The 22,240-nt window shown below is 49.7% G+C and overlaps 1 protein-coding gene across 6 annotated transcripts in view; it reads right to left on the bottom strand.

Annotated features, from left to right (window-relative positions):
- Positions 1 to 22,240, bottom strand: part of apba1a (amyloid beta (A4) precursor protein-binding, family A, member 1a) — a 64,903-nt gene that overhangs the window by 8,277 nt on the left and 34,386 nt on the right. For 5 of the 6 annotated variants that reach the window (XM_064296874.1, XM_064296875.1, XM_064296871.1 and 2 more), the window contains 7 exons: positions 17,504 to 19,330; positions 8,788 to 8,898; positions 7,987 to 8,026; positions 6,596 to 6,741; positions 3,025 to 3,057; positions 1,741 to 1,827; positions 296 to 481 (listed from right to left, as the gene is read on the bottom strand). In XM_064296874.1, coding sequence (XP_064152944.1) covers positions 296 to 481; positions 1,741 to 1,827; positions 3,025 to 3,057; positions 6,596 to 6,741; positions 7,987 to 8,026; positions 8,788 to 8,898; positions 17,504 to 19,243 — 2,343 coding nt within the window. In that variant the 5' untranslated portion in view covers positions 19,244 to 19,330. The remainder of the gene's footprint in view (positions 1 to 295; positions 482 to 1,740; positions 1,828 to 3,024; positions 3,058 to 6,595; positions 6,742 to 7,986; positions 8,027 to 8,787; positions 8,899 to 17,503; positions 19,331 to 22,240) is intronic. The other variant, XM_064296878.1, reaches the window with a different exon arrangement.

Here is a 22,240-nt window from a genome sequence, read left to right as displayed (position 1 = left end):
GAGAAAGAGAGAGAGGCAGGAGAGACACAGTGAACGGAGGGATGGGCATACAAGGATGGAAAAAGGAGAGGAAGGAAATAAATTAGAAAGAAAGAGAGAGAGGGGAGAGACATATAGAGAGACAGAAGGGAAAAGGGAGGGATATGAAATGGAGAGTGGGAGACGGAGTGAGGAGGAAGGTAAAGACAGAGCGAGAGAGAAGTTGAGATGGAAAAGAAGGAAAGAGCGATTGCGAAGGGAGGGAGGGAGAGATGGAGGGAGGGAGGGGGGAGGAAGAAGGAGGATGGAGACTCACATCCTCGGACTCAAAGACGTGGCAGATCATCTTGTACTGGCGCTTCTCCTCCTGGGCGGGGTCCAGGGCGTCCACGTTCTCCTGCGAGTTGGAGCGGGCCATCCTCCTCCGGGCCATCAGCACCACGATGTTCCCAATGTCCGCGATGTAGGAGATGGTCCTCAGCGGGTGGTCCATCATGGTCTCCTGCCAGGAGAGAGGGAGGGAGGGACAGGGGGCGGAGTCAGGGACAGGGGGTGTGGTCAGGGTGAGGTCAGCAGGAATGGAGTACTGTCCTGATTGTACATATCTGAAATATGCATTTGCAATTACGATCTCCATATGTAGTAAATATCTATGTAGTAAGTATCAAAGTCATCTGGGTGTGAAAATATGATCCACAATTTCCTGCTGCTATAATTAACAATCAAAATGGAGTATGGAGTGATTCATTTTTGAATTAAAAAAAAAAACTACTACAAAAAGCTCACATATGAGTAATATTTGGTGTAGCTTTTAAACATACTAAGTAAGATGCATAATTGGAGCTTGAATTACATTTTAATTTATCATCTAAAAATAAAAAAGGATAGGAGTATCAAGCACAACACACAACACACATAACAAGTATGTTAATAATCCACATATAATCATATGACATGATGAATGTTTTTTTACAGCCAAATCAAGGCCCCCCTCCATCTTTTTTCTTCAGAGGAGAACTCTTACTGTGATTCAGTCTTTTTTCACAGAATGACAGCACGTCTTCAGGTTCAGTGAAACACACTGCTCCTCTGTCTGAGCGATAATGAGCTGTGTGTGTCTTTAAGCTGTGTGTACGACAGCGCTGCTTCAGGGCGAAGATGAGCCTCTCTTCGCTCCTCCCTGTGTTTCACCTTGTTAAAGAACCTCCCGCTGTGACAGAGGAATCTTCTCAGTTTTTAAGTCCAAACTTTTGGCGGGGAAAAAAAATCTGATCTTATCGGGCCACACGCTGCGATGGCAACTTTGTTCGGGAGGGTTTGTGACGGGGAGAGACGGGAGACTGTGATGTGAACATCAGCACCGTTTAGTTCACCGGCACCAGAACCCACTCTCAAAGGACAGCGTGGAAAAACAGAGCAGTGTGCGTGTGTGCCTGAGTGTGTGTGTGCGTGTGTGTGTGTGTGAGTGTGCGTGTGCGTGTGAGTGTGAGTGTGTGTGTGTGTGTGCGTGTGTGTAAGTGCACATAAGTCCTCAGTATCTATATGTTTGCTCTCAGCACTTGTGTTCAGCATGCTTCATTCAACAACTATCTGTATAATATGTGTGTGTACAGTACCTGTATATATATAATACTTGTATGTTCAGTACCTGTGCATGTTCCGTATTTGTATGTCCGGTACCTGTGTGTGTTCAGTACCTGTGCATTCTGTAGTTGTATGTCCAGCACCTGTATGTTTTCAGTACCTGTGTGTGTTCAGTACCTGTGTGTCAGCGTTCAGCACTCTGATTCGCTGGGTGGAGATGAACAGGTCCACCTCGGTCATGGGCTGGGCCTCTCCCTCAGGAGCCTGGGAACACAGAACGGAGCATGCCGTCAATCAAACCATGAAGGGGTGGAGCCAACGAGCTGACCGCAGACACAGCTCAGAGGTCAGGGGGGTCAGGTGGTCAGAGCCTCAGACGTCCAGGTGAGGACCGGCGAGGCAGTGACATCACTGGTCACACGACAGGTGTGTGCTTTTAACGAGAAGAGGACGAGGGCGTGCCTCCAACAAAAACCATTTTAGCCAAATACTCAGGAGGGTATTTGGCCCCTGAATGAGTCTGATTCAGGAGTCAGAGCACAGAGGCGACCCGCGTGTGAACAGTGAGCCGCCGCCCCCGCGCGGTTCAACCGCGATCGTGGTGACGGACGCGGTTCAGCCAGGCCAGCCGGGGGAGGGGTTAGTACCGCTTCTGAGGCCAGGGGCAGTCTGCCCTGGCATTTCTGTCCTTAAGAAGGACAACAGCCAGAGCCAGACAGAGAGGAGAAGAAAAAGGGGGGGAGATGGAGAAAGAGAGGAGAGACAAAAGGAGAGAAAGAGAGGGAGGGAGAAATCGAGAGAGGAGAGAGCGTTTGAGAAGGGAGAGATAAAGTGGGAGTGAGAATGGAGACAGAGAGTGAGAGGGAGGGGGGGCATTGTTTTTTTAAAATAAAAGTGGCAAACTGAAACCAGGAGTGAAGCACAATATAAACACAGAGAGCGAGAGCGGCAGGAAGGAGGAAGCTTCTGGAAGGGCGGAGCACACCAACAACACAAAGCATCACGTCTGCCACGCCATTTTCTGCATCCAGCAATGCCCCCTCGCATCCCCCGCCCCCCCAAAACACAAACCGCCTGCACCCTGGAGACCCCGTCACATTCACAGCCAAAACCCTTCTCCCCCTCCTCCCCACGTCAGCACTCTTCTTTTCTATTCTCTTCTTTTTTTCTTACACAAGCTGTAGAATGTGGGACATGAAGCGAGGAATGAAACAGGAAAAGATACGGGCAGAGAAAAAAAAATGGAAATGGTTGACCGTAAAAACAACATAAGTGCTTCTTGTTGATGCTGGATTCAGAAAATGTAATAAAACCAAAGGAAGCAGAGAGAGGGAGCGAGCGAGAGGGAGAGAGGGAGCGAGAGAGAGAGCGAGCGAGCGCGGAGCAGCAAAAAAACACAAAGGGAGAAGTACAAAAGCAACAGGCAAAAAACATCAAACCGGGAGGCAGGCAGTACTGCACCTTCTTCCTGTTTTTGGCTAATTTCTGGGCCGTCTGCTTAGCATGGAACAAATAAGAGACAGGAGATTGGTTAGAGTAGCACAGGGAACAGGGCTCAGGGCTAAGGTGGGGCCGGGGTGGGGCCCGGTGTGGCTGGGCAGGGGCAGGGTGGAGCAGGGTGGATTTGGGCGTGGTTGGAGTGGGGGTTTGAGCTGAGCCAGAGGGGTAGAAATTTTAGGGTGTAGGGAAGTTTAGGGCATTAATACAATTGCTTTGGCCTTTTTTAATGGGAACTATGGTCCCATTAGTAAAGATTTGTGCACTGTGACTGTGTGTGTTTATGCAGTAGGTGATGGTGTTTGCGCGTATACGCGGACATTTGGTTCTGGGAGTTTGGGGCATCACAGTCCGCAGCCCTGAGTTTGGAACCCTCCAGAAAAGGGGGAAGCAGGATGTCTTCAGTACAGGGCCTTGCCCCCCCCCCCCCCAACTCCTCCTCCCCACTGAAAAGGTCGGGATCTTGTCTCAGAGACAGCCTTTTCCTGCAGTCGCCATGGACACCACCATCTCTGCACGCGCAAACCCCCTCCGCACCTCCAGCATGCCTCAGTAGACTCATTTAGTAGCTGCATTTACCGACATTTACCAAACCTTCATTGCCAGCTCAATAATATAACCCCCCCAACCTGGCACCTTCTCATTTCAATTACTGGCTTCAGATCAGATTGGCACAAGTCTCCAACAACGCAGCAAAAAGCAGAGAGAGTTCACAATTTGCAAGCTTTTTACTTCAGTCTTTGTTTTGTTCCCATTTTGTCCACCAGGGGGCCCACGTGCTTTTTGAAAACAAAAAAAAAATTATTTAAATAAAATAAAATTAATTTCGGCTTTCCGTTTTGATGAGTGAGTCAAGGTTTGTTTAATTATCTGCTGGAGCAAGTTTCATTCTGGTGGAAATACAAAGAAATGTTCTAATCAGACACAGAAAAATTATTTCAGCTGTTGCCAATAGATTGACGTCCCTGAATACAAAATGATTCCACAACAGAATGATTCTATTAAATACATTTTTTTTGCCATAATTATGTTTCTCATTGGACCTGTTAAATCACTAACCACCCTATGAAGAGTATTACAGTTTGCAGTATATACTGTAAAAATATTTATTGTGCTTTACAAATTTTTTCAAGTTATAATTTACAAGTAATTTATTTTCAATGTATATATGAAAAGAAAGAAGTAAAATTTCAGCAGCACAATGTTGGATTTGAATCTTTTTTGCCTGGTGTCTCAATGCCAACTACATAAAATGAATAGAAATGCAATAACAAAATTAACAAAATTGTGTATGGCCCTTACAGCATATGTGACCATGTGACTAAAAATACAATAAAACAAACAAATCAACAAACAGCAATTTTGGAAGTTTGGCTGCATTTTTTACTCAGGATAAAAAATGCTGAGTCACAGGCTGTGGACTGGAGGTATGACAACGAATGCACCAGGAAAATGACAGGAAGAACCTGGGTCATGTGACAGGAAGTGAGGGGGTGAGGAAAGCAGGAAAATTCTCACAATTTGTGTGATCTACGTGTAGCCAGAATTCTGAAGAAATAAGTTGCGTTTAACATATCTCCAGCAAATGCTGAGCACAGTTTTTCTGACCGTGCTGTTTTAATGGAGAAATGTATTCCATATTTATCAAATAATGAATCACAAGTGGAGACTGAACACTGATTATACATTTTTAATAGCTTCTCATTACACCCTAGAAACCCAGAAACTGTTATTAATTATTTGCTTGCATGCTGTCCAAGCTAATCTAGAGTGACTCATTCACTTTAATAAATGATACATATACTGCTTTAATTATCCATTAATAAGACTGGCCCCTTGCTGAAGCCCTTCAGGTTAAGAGTCTTGATCAAGAGCACTACAACGATATCCTGCACTCTGGGATTCAAACCCTCAACCTCCAGTTAACAAATCATGTTTTCCAAATTTACTGAATCTGAAAGACAAGCATCCAGATTCCCTCAGTCAGGGGTAACCAATAATTACACTGAGCTTTTGACAAGCTTGACTCTAGATTAAAACTGTATAATATTTTAGAAAAATCATACATTTTATTTAATTGCTTCTTATTAAAAAAAAAGAAGAAATTCTCACAATTGCTGGTTTATATTTCATAATTTCAGTTTTTTTCTTTATCTGAACAAATGTTAAATGACTACTGTCAGAGCTTTTGGGTAATAATTTTCTCATATTGGTAGTGCAGTTAAAGACTTTAGTGCACTTTTCATTCAGCAGATCCGAATCATAATCTGTGGGTCCACAAAGGAAAAAAAACAAGAGACACGCAAAAAACAGTGACTGTTCACAGTGACAACAGGACCATTCAGAGTAGCATGACAGCACGTTCTAGAAATGTGACCAGATGAGGTCATATTCATATTCATATGCGAGATATGACTGCTTTATGAGTCCTAAATCCTAATAAACATAGTAATAAGCTAATCTAAATGCTAGTAACTATAGTACTCTATTATTGTCTACTAGCTATCAGCAGTGTAGCGTAGGGTAGGCTATGTCGCAAAAACAGCGGAGGGCATCCCTCTCCCCAGCGACTTTCTCCAACTGCAACTCCTCCTGGGGGACCCCGAGGTGAACCCAGGCCAGCCGGAGGACATAATCTCTCCAGCGTGTCCTCGGCCTGCCCCCGGGGCTCCTCCCCGGGGCTCCTCCCCGGGGCTCCTCCCTGGGGCAGACCCACACACTGAACCAGCTCGACTCAAAGCCAAGAACGCGAGCACAGCTCTCACTCCGAGTACACGGGGGACCGAATGGCTCGCAGCTGCGGCCCCGGCATCCCATAATCCCGCAGCACCTCCCACGGGATACCCCGAGGACCCCCGTCATCTCCAAACCCACAAACACATGCAGGCTGGATAAGCAAATTAACTCGCCCCCTCAAATATCCGCGAGAGGGAAAAAAGCCGGTCTGCTGTTCAGCAGCCTGGACGAAACCCACATTGTTCCTCCTGAATCTGAGGTTTGCCTGTCCTTGTACCCTCCTTTCCAGCACACATGGCATTGACTTTCCCAGGGAGGCTGAGGAGTGTGATTCCCCGATAACTGGAACACACGCATGCATGCAGTGCATCATGATGAAAGCCTCAGGCCGCCAACTTCACACAGGCCCTCCCCATACCCAGATGGCCCTGATGAATTACTGCATAATTACACAAGGCTGGGTGTTCTCTTCCTTGCTGTGCGTATTTGTACCTTTATGCAAAACTTATACAGGAAACAGAAACTCTCAGGAAACAGGAATAGGACCATGTTCATTTCAATTTAAAAAGTCCAGATTAAACTCATCACGCAACACGATCTTTAAGATGTGTTGTGGCAAAAGTAGAGGGTAGAGAGGGCTGTCTTGTCATACAGCATATTTGACCATCCTCTATGGAGATCTGCGTGTAGGTGGGGGTGGGGCAGTACGTCTAAAAGGAAGAGGAAGTGGAAGTGGACCACAGAAGACAAGTGTTGACGGGAAACAGGAAGTTGGCCCCGCCCAGGGGCGTGTCCTCACCTTGATCCGGCTCACGGCTTCCTGAGCCTGCATCATGCGCACGTTCTTGGACGGGGTTTTGTCCGACAGAAGCTGGGTGGAGCCCAGGTAGTTGGCGGCGAATATGATGCCATCGATGAGGTCCTCTGGGTCGCAAGGTCCAGGAACTGTAGCACACCAGGGTGCAATTTCAGAAGCAAACCAGCAGGGGTGACAGAGAGCAAGAAGCAAAATAAACTTGGTCAGAGATGATTCAGGAGTGGACAAGGTCTCAGTTCTGAGTCTGGATTTCACAACAGCGTATGCCCTTAATTATTTAAGTAACCCAGTCATTTTTTATTGATAAAATGTATTGAGAAGGTCATAAATGACAGCTTAAGACTCCTAAATAAGGCATGTGTTACTATGGCCTTTGTGTGAATTCAAAAAAAAAATGTTAATTAAAAAGTACAGTGTTCATTTTTGTGATTTAGTGAATTACCTTAAAACAATCTAACAAACGAAAAAACAAGAAGAAAGTATATCATTTTATTGAGAAGCTCAAGCACAGGCTGCATGGTTTACTAAGGTGATCACCAAGATGGAGGCCATTTTATGGACATGGCAAGCTGCAGAGATCAAAGGAGATATCATATTTCAGGAGATTTATACCACCTACTGAGAACTAATGGCTTTCTGCTGGTGTGATGAAGGGCATCTTGTAGTGTGTGTGTGTGTATGGGTGTATCTTTTGCATGTTTATTTCTCATTTGTGAAAGGTCAAAAGCACAGCCTCACCCTGCAGGAGGGGCTTGGGGGTGCGTGTGAAAATGGCCCATGCTGTTCGGGGGGGGAGGGGCTTTGGTTTGCGATGGCGGGAGGGGGAGGGGTGTGTGTGTGCCCCCCCCCCCATATCCCGTAATGTCACCTCCAGCCCAGAGGTCAGGGATCAGCGGTCACGCTGGCGGACAGAACAGCCCTGCTGAGAATCTATTATCGCCAAACCCGCACCCGAGGCCACGCGGCGAGGGGGGGGGGCGGAGGGGGGGGCTACAGGACCCACTAGTCCTGGGAATGACATTTATGCACCCTGATACCTGGATGTAGGTCAGCAGCTCGAGGGAAGGTCCTTTTCACATATACCTCATGTTGGGCCATTTCCTCTCACACACAGGTATAATAATAATAATAATAATAATAATAATAATAATAATAAACCCAGTTTCTCTCACGCTCTTAGAGAGGGGCCTGCATGTGCTGCTGCTATGAGTCTCAGAGGGAGTTCTGATCCTTTATTTTAGAGGGCAAACAGTGCAGAGGGCGAACAGTCCAGAATGTGCCCGTTATGGAGCGATAATATTTCACAGCTGAACCCCCCCCCCCCCCCCACCCCCTTCACTCCGACTAATCCGCCCCATCGAGTAAAAACTCACCTTCAACATAGGTCGGGAAGGAGGCCAAACTCCTCCTGGGCTGGAAGATAAACCAGAGACCAGTTACTCACACACATATACACACACGCACACACGCACATGCACACATACAAACACACGCACACGAAAACAGACAAGCATGCAAAAACACACACATACACATGCAAACATACATTTACACACTCATACGTGTGCACACATGCACATACACACACACACACACACACACACACACACACACAAAGCTCAAGGTAGATGCTAGGCTTTAATTAGTCTGTCATCAGTTCATTAATTGGGGGGTTAGCAGAAGGCCTGATCGCCAGTGAAACAGGAAACAGGCTCTGAGGTGTTCACATGGATTATAGAAGTCCTTGAATAATTCACAACACAGGCATGGCTCTGCTGCAGGGACAGGTGGAAGCAGTAACATCTACTCCACTGCACCAGCTCAATTACACAGCATTAACCCCCAATTCACTGCATTAACCATAGATCCACTGCATTAACCCCTTATTCACTGCATTAACCTCAGATTCACTGCATTAACCTCTAATTCACTGCATTAACCCCCTAATTCACTGCATTAATCCTTAATTCACTGGATTTACACCTATTCAACTGTGCTAGCCTATGTTTCCTTGAGCTAGCCGGTGTTTCTGTGAGCTAGTCTGTGCTTCTCTGTGCTAGCCGGTGTTTCTGTGTGCTATCCTGTGTTTCTCTGTGCTAGCCTGTGCTTCTCTGTGCTAGCCTGTGTTTCTCTGTGCTAGCCTGTGCTAGCCCTCCTGTCCGGTCCATGCTCACCTCCTTGCTGGCTGGGGAAGGGGACTCAAAGCTGTCACTGCTCTCATGCAGGGTTGGGTGTTGCCCGGAAGACTCCGCCCCCTGTGGAGAGGTGGAGCCTGAGCCAGGAGACTGAGAGAGAGAGAGAGAGAGAGAGAGAGGAGGGAGGTGAGAAAAGGCAATTGTAAGTAAGACACAGGGTTCACAAATCTGGTAAAACAGAGATCCAGGGGTACAGAGAGCCACGGAGTCTACCGGAGAAAGAAGCTCATTCTGAGGGCAGAACTGGCCATAGTGATCCTACACACTGTAGACACTGACCACATCATAACTACGCATTAACACATCACTGAACACGGGCCACAACCTGAACACGGCAATTCCATCGCCGATATGAAGGTAACAAGCAGTGATCTCAAACTCCAGACCTGGATGCTCGCAGTGTCTGTGGGCAGTTTTTCGGAACTTAAACTCTTTTTTAAAGTCGCTGACTGGCGTAACAGGATGGTTTCCAAGGCCTTAAGCTCTGATCGAACAGAAACCAAAATAGAAACCCGTAGGCACCACAGCCTACCAGGATTGGAGCTAGAGAAGACCCGTGGGTTAGAGGAAGATCGGAGGTCTTCATCAAATTCCTGACCAGATCGATGATGACTCATGCTTGTTGCTGACCAGGAGGGAGAAATGGGCGGAAGATGGACTGAGCAAACCCCCCCCCCCCCGTCCCCCCCCAGCTGAAACTAGAGCTGAAGGTGTGGATATCTATCTCAATGCTTACGTATAGCTAGGCAACCAGACACCAAAACCAGCGTTTGGGGAGGGGGGGGGGGCTAAGGTGTGCTGAGTGGAGCACCCTTGTTCCATCGGCATGGTAATGGCCCTCTTGTTTTTTTTGCCAAAGGAGAGATGAAAGTTTCTCTTTTCTTCAGTTTTTTTTCATAACATCATTTGTTCACACTGATGATTTTTGAAGGTGGCTGATGATTTGAAGGTGAAAGACCAGCAGGTCCTGGCCACACCTGATCTACAAGATACCCACTCAGCCTCATCAAGACAAACACCAACCTGATCTACCATAGAAATGCGCACCCAACACGCACATAAATTCATTAATAAAAAATAAAATAAAAAAAAAACAGAGAACAGCCAGCTCTGATTAAGTAACATTCTGCTATTCTAAAAATAGAACTTTATTCAGACACCAGTGTATTTGGCGGTCAGATTTCATTATGTAATGGGAATAAACAAACAAATGAACAAAAACTATAGTGAAAACATACCATGAAAAATTCTCCACAATTCTCAGATTCTCTAAGTCTCTGACAGACTACTGACATTGCAAAAAGCAAGACACAATAGTGAATATCCCCCCAAAAAACCCCATTAGGCTGAATAGTTCCAGTTAGCAACAAGCTTATTATTACATCATAATAGGAAAAGTTCTGCTCCGAACCTCGTCTCCATGGCAACGGTCGACCTGTGACATCCAGAAGTTCTCCATGGTGCTCTGTGGAATGTTCCGGCAGATGAACTGACAGTGAAGGAGTCCCTGCCTTTAACCGAAGAGCAGCGTACTCTTCCTCCTGCAGCTCAAGTCCAGACGCAGGCTGGATCACCCCAACAACAGCCCGTCTACCGTGACAATGCGTGCATACGAAATTCACAATGGCAGCAGGTACAGGGATTCTGTTACCACTGACCTGTTAACCTGTTACAGCTAGGACAACACTCATCAGAGTTAACCAGTTACAGCCAGAACAACACTCCTCAGAGTAAACCAGTTACAGCCAGAACAACACTCCTCAGAGTTAACCAGTTACAGCCAGAACAACACTCCTCAAGTAAATCCAGTTACGCCAGAACACATCCTCAGAGTTAACCAGTTACAGCCAAACAACACTCCTCAGAGTTAACCAGTTAGCAGCCAGAACAACACTCCTCAGAGTTAACCAGTTACAGCCAGAACAACCTCCTCAGAGTTACCAGTTACAGCCAGAACAACATCTCAGAAGTTAACCAGTAACAGCCAGAACAACACTCCTCAGAGTAAACCAGTTACAGCCAACACACTCCTCAGAGTAAACCAGTTACAGCCAGAACAACACTCCTCAGAGTTAACCAGTTACAGCCAGAACAACACTCCTCAGAGTAAACCAGTTACAGCCAGAACAACACTCCTCAGAGTAAACCAGTTACAGCCAGAACAACACTCCTCAGAGTTAACCAGTTACAGCCAGAACAACACTCCTCAGAGTAAACCAGTTACAGCCAGAACAACACTCCTCAGAGTTAACCAGTTACAGCCAGAACAACACTCCTCAGAGTAAACCAATTACAGCCAGAACAATACTATTCTGAGTTAACAAATTATAGCCAGAACAACACCCCTTGGAGCTAACGTGTCAGATTCAGAGAATACCCCTGGACCGTCCTCTTTGTGTTTATGTACATCTACACATGTTCCGTTATTCACTTCATCCCCAATCCCATCATCACGCACTGATCTAATCTCCTTCGGCCTGTCAGAATCATCTCGTTCTCAGGCCCTTAAACCAGAGCACAGCGCGTTTGGGGCTGTGCTGAGCCCCAGTCGCGCTCCTCGGTACAAATCGAGGGAATCAGGGAGGTGTTGCATTTTTCCAGGCTGGAGAAAAGTCGCCTGCGTGTTGAAGAGCACACCGGCTCCCTCCGCTGGCGACACCGGAGCCCTGCTCAATTATTAACGCTCAGCCTTTACCGCTAAATTAATCATACAGCAGCGCAGGGAGGGAGGCCACATACAGAACCTTCAGATATCACCAGGAGTGTGTGCGTGTGTGTGTGCATGTGCGCGTGTGTGCGTGTATGTGTTTTTGTGTGTGCCTGTGTGCGTGTGTGTGTGTGCGCACATGTGGATGTGTGTGTGCGTGTGTGTGTGTGTGTGCGTGCATGTGTGTATGTGTGTGCATGTGCGTGTGTGTGCGTGTATGTGCGTGTGTGTGTTTTTGTGTGTGCCTGTGTGTGTGTGTGTGTGTGTGTGCGCGCATGTGTGTATGTGTGTGTGTGCGTGTGTGTGTGCGCACGTATGTGTTTGTGTGTGTGTGTGTGTGTGTGTGTTTTGTGGGCATGTGTGTGTGTGTGTGTGTGCGCGCATGTGTGTGTGTGTGTGTGCGTGTGTGTGTGCGTGCACGCATGTGTGTGTGTGTGTGTGATATCACAGGGCGAAAGGCCACAGTGCTCTGCAGGTAAGGGAACATTTCGCCCTGCAGGACACGGTGTTCTGTCCTTCTGCGCGGGGTTATCTGGACCTATCTGCCCCATCTTAAGGCCCAAAGGAGTCCATTTAATCGCCAAAATCATTTCAGAGGAGCGGAAATCACCCAAAGCCCCGTAATCCTAACAAACATGGCCAACAGCGCACACCTTCCACAACCAAACAGCCTGAAGTGGATCTCCATAATAGAAGGATTTTCCTTTTTCCTTCACTAAAGAAAAGAATAAAGGAAGCAAAGAATCTGAAGGAGACATTCTAAAGGAGAGAATCTGCGGATTGCACAGACCTTTTTCAGACTCATTCAGGTCTTTGGAAACCAAGGACAAGTATCCAGTGTTTGTATGAGGATAAAGGAAAATCATGCCTGCACAAGCTGTGGCTTATTGCCCGAGAAATCAAACCTTCTTTTCCGCTGTCCAGTGCAGTCAGAAAGTCCAGATCACTCCAACACTTGTAGAAATTTCACACACATAAGTGTGTGGGCAGCATTTCTCCACTCAAATTCATGCACACCTTGCCTTGTGTCCCTTAGTTCTATGACACATTGCCCCTTACACCAGGAAACACTGGCTATGGCGTCCAGTTCTGGATGAACCATTTCTAAGCAATAAAACGCATTGAAAACAGGTCATGAAATACTTGACGGTGATGCTATGGTTTGGCCGATTTGAGGGTAAATGCACCTGACGCTGATGATCTCTGTGCGAGATTAGCTGCGTGAGCCTTTAACGAGGAGGAGAGCAGGTATTGATTTCCTTTCCATACACTTAACGTTCATGTATAATGCATGCATGCATGTACATATGCCTTGTACTCAAACACTGACTGGAAACTGGACCCAAGAAACAGGGACTGAACCCACACCAGATTCAGATGCCATTTACACAGAACCAGAATGCGGGTTAGCATCCTCCTCGCCCACAGCATTGGCCCAATTATTGTGAAAATGTTGATGAAAATATCATAGTTGAAGAAGCATGGCATTCTGGGTAAATTTTGAACAGAAAAGTAAAGGGAGTGCAGCACTGTGGGTAAATATTGCATAGAGAAGCTGCAAAAGCATGGGATTTTGGGTAAATGGTGTGTGAAGATGTTGAAGGAGAGTGGTGTTATGGGTTGATATTGTGTGGAGATAGTGCTTGCAGAAGCATTGTTAAAAATCATAGACAAATTTCTTCTCAGTGCATGCAATCTTGAAGGAGTAATTTCCGTTTTGAAATGACATTAATCATTCAAATTATTCAAAAAATTCTGCATGATAACCACTATCCTGATTGCGCACAGATTTCATGATAATAACCCATCACATCCACGGCAAAACACCCTACAGGCATTTTCCACACGGTCACAAAGCCAGAATCTTACGCCCTGTACCACTCTGTGCTCTGGATTTAAAGTGAACTGCCATACTGCAAACTGTCACTCAAAGCACTGGCGGTTCTCTTGCTTACAAAAGAAAAACAGAATATGGATTCTTGCTCGCGCGCAGCGACACGAGCCTGCCAGCGCCTGAGTGCAGGCGTTAAATGAAAAACATGGCAGCGGAATTAATCGGAGACAAACAGAGGTAATTAATTAAATATCCGAACGAAGACAAAGAGGGAGAAGGGGCTGACAGCGCCGCCAGCTCGCCGTGGCGCCGGGAGCGAGCGACGTACGCGACGCGACCGGTCCCCCGAGACGGACACGGCTCACGGCTGTCTTCCCCTGTCAATCACGGGCTCCTCTACGGGCTGCGAGTTCTCTCCCCGCCCGTTTCAAATAAGAGACGGCGTACACCGGGATTACACGGAAATGTACTTGCTTACATCACTATCTAGTCATGCATATTTTAGAGACGTCCGCAATACTATACACCAAGCAGTGAAGCACTCACTGAATTTAAATGCTATAGCCGTATCAAGGGCCGTATACAATACGTTATTTATTTCTCTATTTTCTGTCATGCATCTTTCCCCTCAGTATTTATCTATGGTTCACCCTGCCACCAAAGTTTGTGTTCACAATGACATGTACAAATATTAAAAAACATTTATAAAAGATGTTAGCAATAAAGACACAAATACATAAATACGAAAGAGAGACCCGTTGTGGGTATTGCTGTTTCTGTGTGAATTTACATTTCTTCAACGTAACGTTCATATAATCAATCTTGCAGCTCCCAACAGAAGGGCAGCTCCTCCAAAAACATATCCCCGTCACCCCACCCTCCCCTTAACTGCTGTGGAGGCTACCTTATAATCAAACACTTCCACTTGCAGTCTGCCATCATTAGCACAGGAAACCTGCTGGATCTGCAGAAAAATCTGGAGTCAATAAATTAATTTCATTCGGGTTAAAAAAAGGAATATAGTACATCTCGGCAAACAGGACTGAAGATTCCCTGCTGTTGCCAGGGTTACTGCAGTACATATCCATATGCGTTAAGGGGTTACATATTTTAAGTAGATACAGTGTTGGGGTGAGCTTGTCGTTCGCTGAGATTCGCATGGAAAACGTACATTCTAAAATTGTTGGATGTTTCTTATAATTACCTCTGCCACCACTAGGTGGAGCAGAGGGTTATGTGATCACTGTTTGTGCGAGCGTGCGTGAGTGTGTGTGTGTGTACATATGCGTGTGCGTGTCCGTGTGCGTATGCGTTTACGTGTGTGTCTCTTTTATCTTCGTCTGCAAAACAATAAAAAAAAATCTTATGGGGGAAGAGAACTTGGCGAGATGACTGGTCTAAAGGACACAGAAGAAGTTATTACACTTCAAAGTTGCTATGACAACCCCGGAAGGACTGGAGAGCAATGGATAATGCAGAATATCACTTAATTTCCTCCTGTTCTCATTTCACACACACACTCACACTCACACACACACACACACTCACACACATACACACAACACACGCACACGCAAACATGCACACACACACACACACATGCACACTCACACACACACACGCACGCACACACACACACACAGGTTGTTGTGAGATGACCTCGCACAATGTTAACGTAGCCTAAACTACCTCAAAAGATCCTTGAAAAGCAACCTGCACCGAAAATCAATCAACTGATAGCACAATCAAATAAAAGAGCAGCGGTCAATCGAACGCGTCTGCGATGTGCTCCTGGCGAACCGAGCGTCGCTGATTGTGAGACCGAGCGTGTCTGCGGGGGCCACCGTTATCCCATCACCCAATCGGCTTCCAGAGAGACGCCGAAGCTCCTGACGCGCGCGCCTATGGCAACGCCGCCGGTTCGAGACGTCGAGGGCGCCAGACGGCTCGTATTTTTAGCCGATCGGGGAGAACGTCGCGTCTCGCAAAGTCGAGGAGCGTGCGACGCCTGTGTCATGCGCGGGCGCGGGGGTCTGAGCATGGGGGGGTGGGGGGGGGGGGGAGGTCCGAACCAGAATGGCGGGACGCGCCCGCGATCACGGGGCCTCCATATCGGGCTCGAGGCGTCCCCGTCTCCCCTGTTAACACTCAGGCTTAATTTATCCTGCTGGTGTTAGCCGTGCCGCCGCCGTCGCACCCCCCACCCCCTCCCCTTCCCTTCCCTTCCCTTCCCTTCCCTCTACAGTCTAATCCGGGCCTCCGGAATCTTCCGGAAGACAGCCCTGGATTCGCACGCTGCCTGAGCACTCTGGAAGGTGTCAGAACCCAGGACGGGGGGAGGGGGGAGACTGTTGCTCCCGTCGATACGTCCCGCTCGGAGCTTAAAACACTGACGCACGGAGTCCCCCCCGAGCCTGCAGACACGCTTCAGACACAGCCAAGGATATACGAATATGAAACTCAAACAATCATATTTAAATCTCTCCATGGGAGAAGCTCAGCGCGCGGAATGACATCCTGTCTGTCTGGCGCTGCGAAACACTGAGCTGGTGCACTCCCATGATTCTCTGTGCCCGTCGGACCACAGCGACATAAAAGTTTTCATGCGATTTCGCATCGTATCAAAGTCGATGAGAGTCGGATCGCATCGAGCCACAAAGTGAGGTCACAGTCACGATTAGTCACAGCCACTGTCACAGTCACAGTCACAGTCAGAGAAAGAGAGGAAATCACTGAAACACAACCACAGACCATGCAGATGGTACACTAGTCTCCTCTGCCTTCTTTTTCTTGCTTTACCTCTCCTTTCTTTCTTTCTCCCTGTCTTATCTTCTTTATCTCTTTCTGTCACTCCCGTTATTCCTCCCTCCCTCTCCCTTTCTGCTTTTCCCTCCTTCTCTCTCAGACATCTCTCCCTCCATCTCCTTTTCTCACTCCCACCCTCTCTCATCACATCTCTCACTCCTCTCTTCTCCTGCACTTCTCTTTCTCCATCTCTCTCTCTCTCTCTTTATGTCCCTCTCATTTCTCTCTCTACTTTTCTTTGTCTCTGTCTACATCTACCTCTCTCTCTTTCTCTCCACCTCCTCTCCCTCTCTCTAGGTTCTGAGAGAACAGCTCCATTAGCACACTGCGTGTGTGCGTGCGCATGTATATAAGTGTGTGTGTGTGTGTGTGTGTCTGGGCGCACTATTTTCAGAATACAAAAGAGCCCAGCAGGCTCTATCTATGCAAACCCGCTCCGTTACAAGCCTACTCCATTTTCAGACCCAATACATCTCATCCACACGCAGAGTGGAGTGATCTCCCACAATGCCCTGCTTCCCTCAGGCCAAATTCTCTCAATGCCCCCCTATAACCCCCCCCCCCCCACCCGCCCTCCACCCGCCCTCCACTCCAGCATTAACAGCGATAATAGACGCTGGAATCTAGGATGTGACTTTTCCTGTTTAATCAAAAAAAATTGTGATTTCCATATCCCTAAATGTCTGGGGCGCACTAGCATTTGTATTTTACTTGGATTCACTGAACATTCACTCCCACATACGGCTCATCCAAGTCCCTCTGGCTCTAGCTGAGACAGCATAGTCCGATTAAGCAGGAAAATCGGGAAAAATATCACGTCCCCTGTGACTTTACAGAGGAGATTAGGTGCAGGTCATGCTTTCCAGCACAGATAATGATTGCGAGTGTGCAAGTTTTTTCCACTACCGAGACCATCGGTCTTTTTAGCACCAGACGCACTCCGCTGGCCTTCTGCTCTCCGTCTCTTTTATCTGGGTTTAAAAAAAAAATCTCACAAGGCGGTCATGGGGGTGGGTGGTCCCTGCCATGGCAACCAATCAGTCTAATTAAACCCATTAGAATTCCTTGATCTTCCAGTGATATTTGAAGTCAGACATAATTGGGACTTGTCTCAGTACGGCGGTTCTAATATTAACACATTTCCACACAGAAGAACCCAGGGTCCTCTTTCACGAAGCAGGGTTACCGAGTTAGCTGGACAACTGCACTGAGTAAAACCCGGGACCCTCCCAAATCTGGAACACGGACTGAAGTAAAAAGAGCTTTTCCAGGTTTTACCAGCTAACTCACTAGTCCTGCTTCCAGAAACAACCCCCCAGCTCTAAACACAACAAGGATGCCGTACTCACGTCTGCCCCTAGTGGCGGCTGCAGGTCGCAGTCCCCGGTGGGGCTGAGGTCCTGCCTCATCACCCAGATGGGCTCGGTGGGCTCGTCCGGCGTGTACGGCGAGCGCACCGTCCGCGTCTTCACCTCCTCGATGGCCTCCTTGATGTCCTTGATGGCCAGGGAGATGGCGTCCCTCTTCTCCCGGCTGTGCCTCTGCAGGGGCTCCTCCTCCTGGGGGGGCTGCTTGGCCGCCTCCTCCTCCTCCGGCGCCTCCTCCACCTCCTGGCGCACCTCTCGCGCCTCCTCCTCCTCCTCCTCCTGCTGATGCTCCTCCTCCTCCTCCTGCCCGTGGGGCCCGGCGGCGTCCGCGTCCCCGTCCCCCGGCTGGCCCTCGGACTCGGGCCAGTCCCCGGCGGCCCGGTCCAGGCTCTGGGAGCTCAGGCTCTCCTTCACCTCGGCCACGATCTGGTCGATGTCCTCCTCCTGCTCGCAGCTGTCCATGCGGGGGTACGGGGCGAACTCCGCCTCCTTCTCGGGGCTGTCCGACTCCCCGTCCGAGCGCTCGTCGTAGTGGTGGAGCCGGGAGCCCACCGCCTCCTGCTGGCGGTAGCTGTCCCGCTCGAAGAGGCGAAACCCGGCCCTCCTCTGCTGGGCCGTCTCCCCCTCGCCCTCCCCCGGCCCCTCCCCTTCGCCGTCGGGCTGGGGGCCGTCCCCGATCTCCTCGTACACGTGCTCCTGCGCGCCGTAGTCGGCGTAGGGTTCGGCGTAGGGCTCGTCCTCGGGGTCCGCCCCCTCCACCGCCTCGCCCCTCCCGCCGGCCCCGCCCATCCGGTACAGCTGCTGGGTGTAGACGTAGCTGGAGTAGGTGGGGTTCAGGGCCTCCGCATCCTGGGTGAGGGGCCTGTCCACGTTTGGGAGGGGTTCCTGGGGCAGCGGCGGAGGCTGGGGAGGGTACTGGGGCTGTGGGTGAGGGTGGGCTTGTGGGCGTGGCTGGGGGCGGGGCTGAGGGTGGGGCTGGGGGGAGCCCCCGTGCTGCTCTGCCTCGGCGCTCTCGGTGTACTCCTCGGCCTCCGGCCTGTAGGGGGTGCTGTACACGCTCTCGTCCTCGCCGTCGGGCTCCATGACGACGTCCCCCTCCGCCCGGTCCGTGTGGTTGTGGAAGCCGCTCTCCGTGCTGGCGGAGCGGGCCAGCGCGGAGTCCCCGCCCTCCTCGTCCTCCTCCAGGTCCTCCCGCTGAGTGGGCGGGGCCTGCGTAGGAGCCGGGGTCTGCGGAGGCGGGGCCTGGGGCTGAGGCTCCGGCCTCTCCGCCTCCCTCTGCTGCATCTGTCTCTGCCGCTGCTGCTGCCGCTGCTGCTGGGCCCTCAGTCGCGCTTCGTTATCGCCCTGCCGACGGTACCGGGTCACGCCCGGGCGTGGCAGGGGCTGCTGCTGCTGCTGCTCCACCTCAGTTTCTTCCACGGACCGCCGCTGGCCACGGGAGCGGCTCCCGGCCCCGCCCGAGGCATCGTGCCGGCGGTACCGGGCGGCGGCGGGGGAGGGCTGGTTGCCGTGGTGATGGTTCTGCCGCTCGCCGTTCTCCGGCGCCGCCCCGTGGCCGCTCTGCCCGCGGGGTCGCCCCCCGCCGTTGTCGTGCCGACGCCGGTGCTGGGGCCGAGGCTCCTCCCCCGCCTCGGGACGCTCCAGGTCCGCCTCCACGGCCTCGTTAAGCTCCGCCCTGCCGCCGACCGCCTCCTCCCCCAGCTCCGCCTCCTCGTGGTTCATGGCTGGCTCAGGCACGTGGGGTTCGGGGGTCTACAGGAAGCACATCGTTCGGCTGCAGCTACGGGGTCAGGCGGCACAAGGCACGGGCTGTGGGTGGGGGGGGGGGGTTGGGGAGGGGGCACAGATCACAAACAGAACACTGAGGCATCAGATTACATTGTTCACATTTTAAGAAAAGTTAAAAGATAAAGAAACATTTGTTGTTTCCATTGTTTAAATTTTTCATATCTTTCCATTTAAATAAATCATGTTTTATTTGAATCATACCAATCTAATATTATAATATATATATATATATTGCCCCACACAGTATTGATGACTATTTAAATGAATAACTTATGAAAGAAGAGATTGGCTAATTCTTCCTTTTTTTAAAGATGACATAATATCACGAAGTTCCAAAATGCAGCAGAATTGTCATGTTCAAATAAACACGTAAAGAAGTTAATTTACAAAACGCAGGAAATTAAATGACTCATAAATATTATGAGTAGATTAGTTGCTGTCAATTTTAAGTACTGTCAGTTTTAAGTACCCAAATCTTTGCAGCAGTTACAGAATTCATAAACGGAGAACACACAGTCCAGTTTCTGGCTTTTAAGTGTAAATATTGTTGGGGGGTGGGGGGGGGTGGGGGGTTGGATTATGGCGGATAGCCTAAGGCCTCAGCCACACCCTGACACTGGAGACTAACTCCATTACCTTGAACAGGGATGACCGCAGTTAACGAGATTATATTAATCGCAGAGCGCGTTAGCCTGCTCGAGCGGATGAGGGCCTCTCAGACCGGATTACCGGTTAATCCCCGCCCTGGTGAAACAGAACACGCCGGGTTTGGCACCCGCTGCCCCAGCTTAGCCGGGACCCCTCCTGCACCGCCGCGCGTTTCTGAACCCCTTTTCGGCTCGTTTTGGGTCCCATTTCATACCCCTGCCCTGCTTCTGGGACAGGCTCATAGCAGAGCTCTTTTATAGCACCACAGGCTTTTTTTTATTGCGCTAAAACAGAGGTTTCCCAAACTGGCCCCTGGGGAGCCCTGAGGATGCTCTGAGAGAGGGCCCCGGGGTCCCGGGATAAATCTGTTTACCTTCTTCCATAATGTTTCCTTTACTTTTTCATTTTACATTAAGTACATAGTTTAGGGGGGTGGCACGGGGGTGTGGTGGGTAGCACCGCCACCTCACGGCAAGCAGGTCCTTTCCGTGCGTACGTGTGAGTCTCCTCCGGATACCCCGCTTTCCCCCCGAAAGATACGCGTAGCTTAATGGGAGAGTCCAAACTGGCCACAGGTACGAGTGTGTGAGCGACTGGCGTGTGTGCTCTGCAATTGATTGGTGACCTATCTGGGGTGCATTCCTCCCTCTTTTTCAATGCATGCTGGGATAGGCTCCAGCCCCCTCCCCCCCCCGAAAACGGCGTAGATCGCTCGTCCCCAGCAGCGTGGTATCACAGCAGAGCCTCGATCTCGCTCTCTACCCGCCGAAAAAAAAAGAAAAGGCCACAGCATTTGGAAATGAAGAGGAACGGCAGAAATGACATTACACATTCATCCAGCATCGTGCTGCACGGGGCTCTATTTAATTCACAATGAAACCTGGGAATCAAAGTGGCCCGGGGCCACCCCGCATTCTCATTAAACCGAAGGGAGTCGGAATCCGCAGGCGTGCGTATGACTCGCTAGTTGCCAGCGTGACGGGGTTCGCTGCGGCCAGTTTGAGTCATTAGGCAGCGACTCATTCTGCACAGAAATGTCAGAGCCAGGGAAGGTCAGCACTCCTGCAGCCAGTTCCCCCAGAACACACACACACGCACACGCACACACACGCAGGCACGCACACAGGCACACACGCACACGCACACACACACACACACGCAGGCACGCACACACACACACACACACGCGCACACACACACGCGCACACACGCACACACACACACACGCACACACACACATGCACGCAGGCACACACACACGCACACACACACACACACACACACACATGCACGTTTCCCCTGTTCACATCTAAGCCTGATCCATTATGAGCTAAAACAAAAAAAAAACCTCATCGTAGATGGACACTCCTACCCCGAGATGCCGTACGAACGTGGACCCAGCTCTGTAACATGGGCCTTCAAACACACCTACAGGCAACCCCCCACACCCCCCCCCCCCCGAATTCCCTCCCAGAATTCCGCAGTACAGCCACGCTCCGCTCTGCAAATGCTGCCGTGAAACAGGCCTGAATGCAGGATGAATATTTCATGACTGTAAACACGTCCATGGGGCACTACGCTTCGCAATCTCAGCCAATCACAGCAGCACGGGCGGTGCTGTGCTCTCAGCTGCCGGGGGGAAGGGGGGGGGGTCCCCTGGTAGGTTTAAGGGGTCTCTGGCGAACCACGGGCAGGGAGGAGGCACACGGCACAGTTTGGCACAGCTCGACACCAAAACGCCATGACTCGTGAAACTGTGGCTTGGTGAAATCCCTCTACGCACAGGGATTTACATCAGTTGCATTTTTAATCCTTTTTAAGGCAGCTATGTTAAATTCAGAACCTCACTGAATTGAGAGATACGGTAGGAAATTATGCACAGACATTCAAATGAAGTATTTCACTCAATAATGCAGCAGCAAAAGCCTGCTATACTGTTGTAACTACCACAGAGTTCTGGGGGCCGATCTAGTTCTTCAAAGCACCTGGCCAAGCTGCCACGCTGAATTATGGGACGGAGGGACAGAGTAGGCCTAAAGTCAGGTGACTCTTTGCTTTGTAATCCCCGGAAGAGACGGACATAAAGGTAGCCATTCAGGAGAGCTGTTCCAGGCGCCACGGCGATATCCGTCCACACACTGGTACGCCAGGGGACAGGAAGGAGGGTAAAATGGCTGTCAAGGACGAACGGGCATTTCCTGTGAGCCTTCATGGCTTGATCGGGAAGTCAATAGGCTGAGAGCACAGAGGAAAAAATACTGATGCGGAACAATTACCATGAAA

This window comes from Anguilla rostrata, chromosome 10, assembly GCF_018555375.3.
Source record: "Anguilla rostrata isolate EN2019 chromosome 10, ASM1855537v3, whole genome shotgun sequence".
Classification (NCBI taxonomy): domain Eukaryota; kingdom Metazoa; phylum Chordata; class Actinopteri; order Anguilliformes; family Anguillidae; genus Anguilla; species Anguilla rostrata.
The sequence above is the reverse complement of the archived record's forward strand: the minus strand, read 5'-3'. Positions and strand labels throughout refer to the sequence as shown.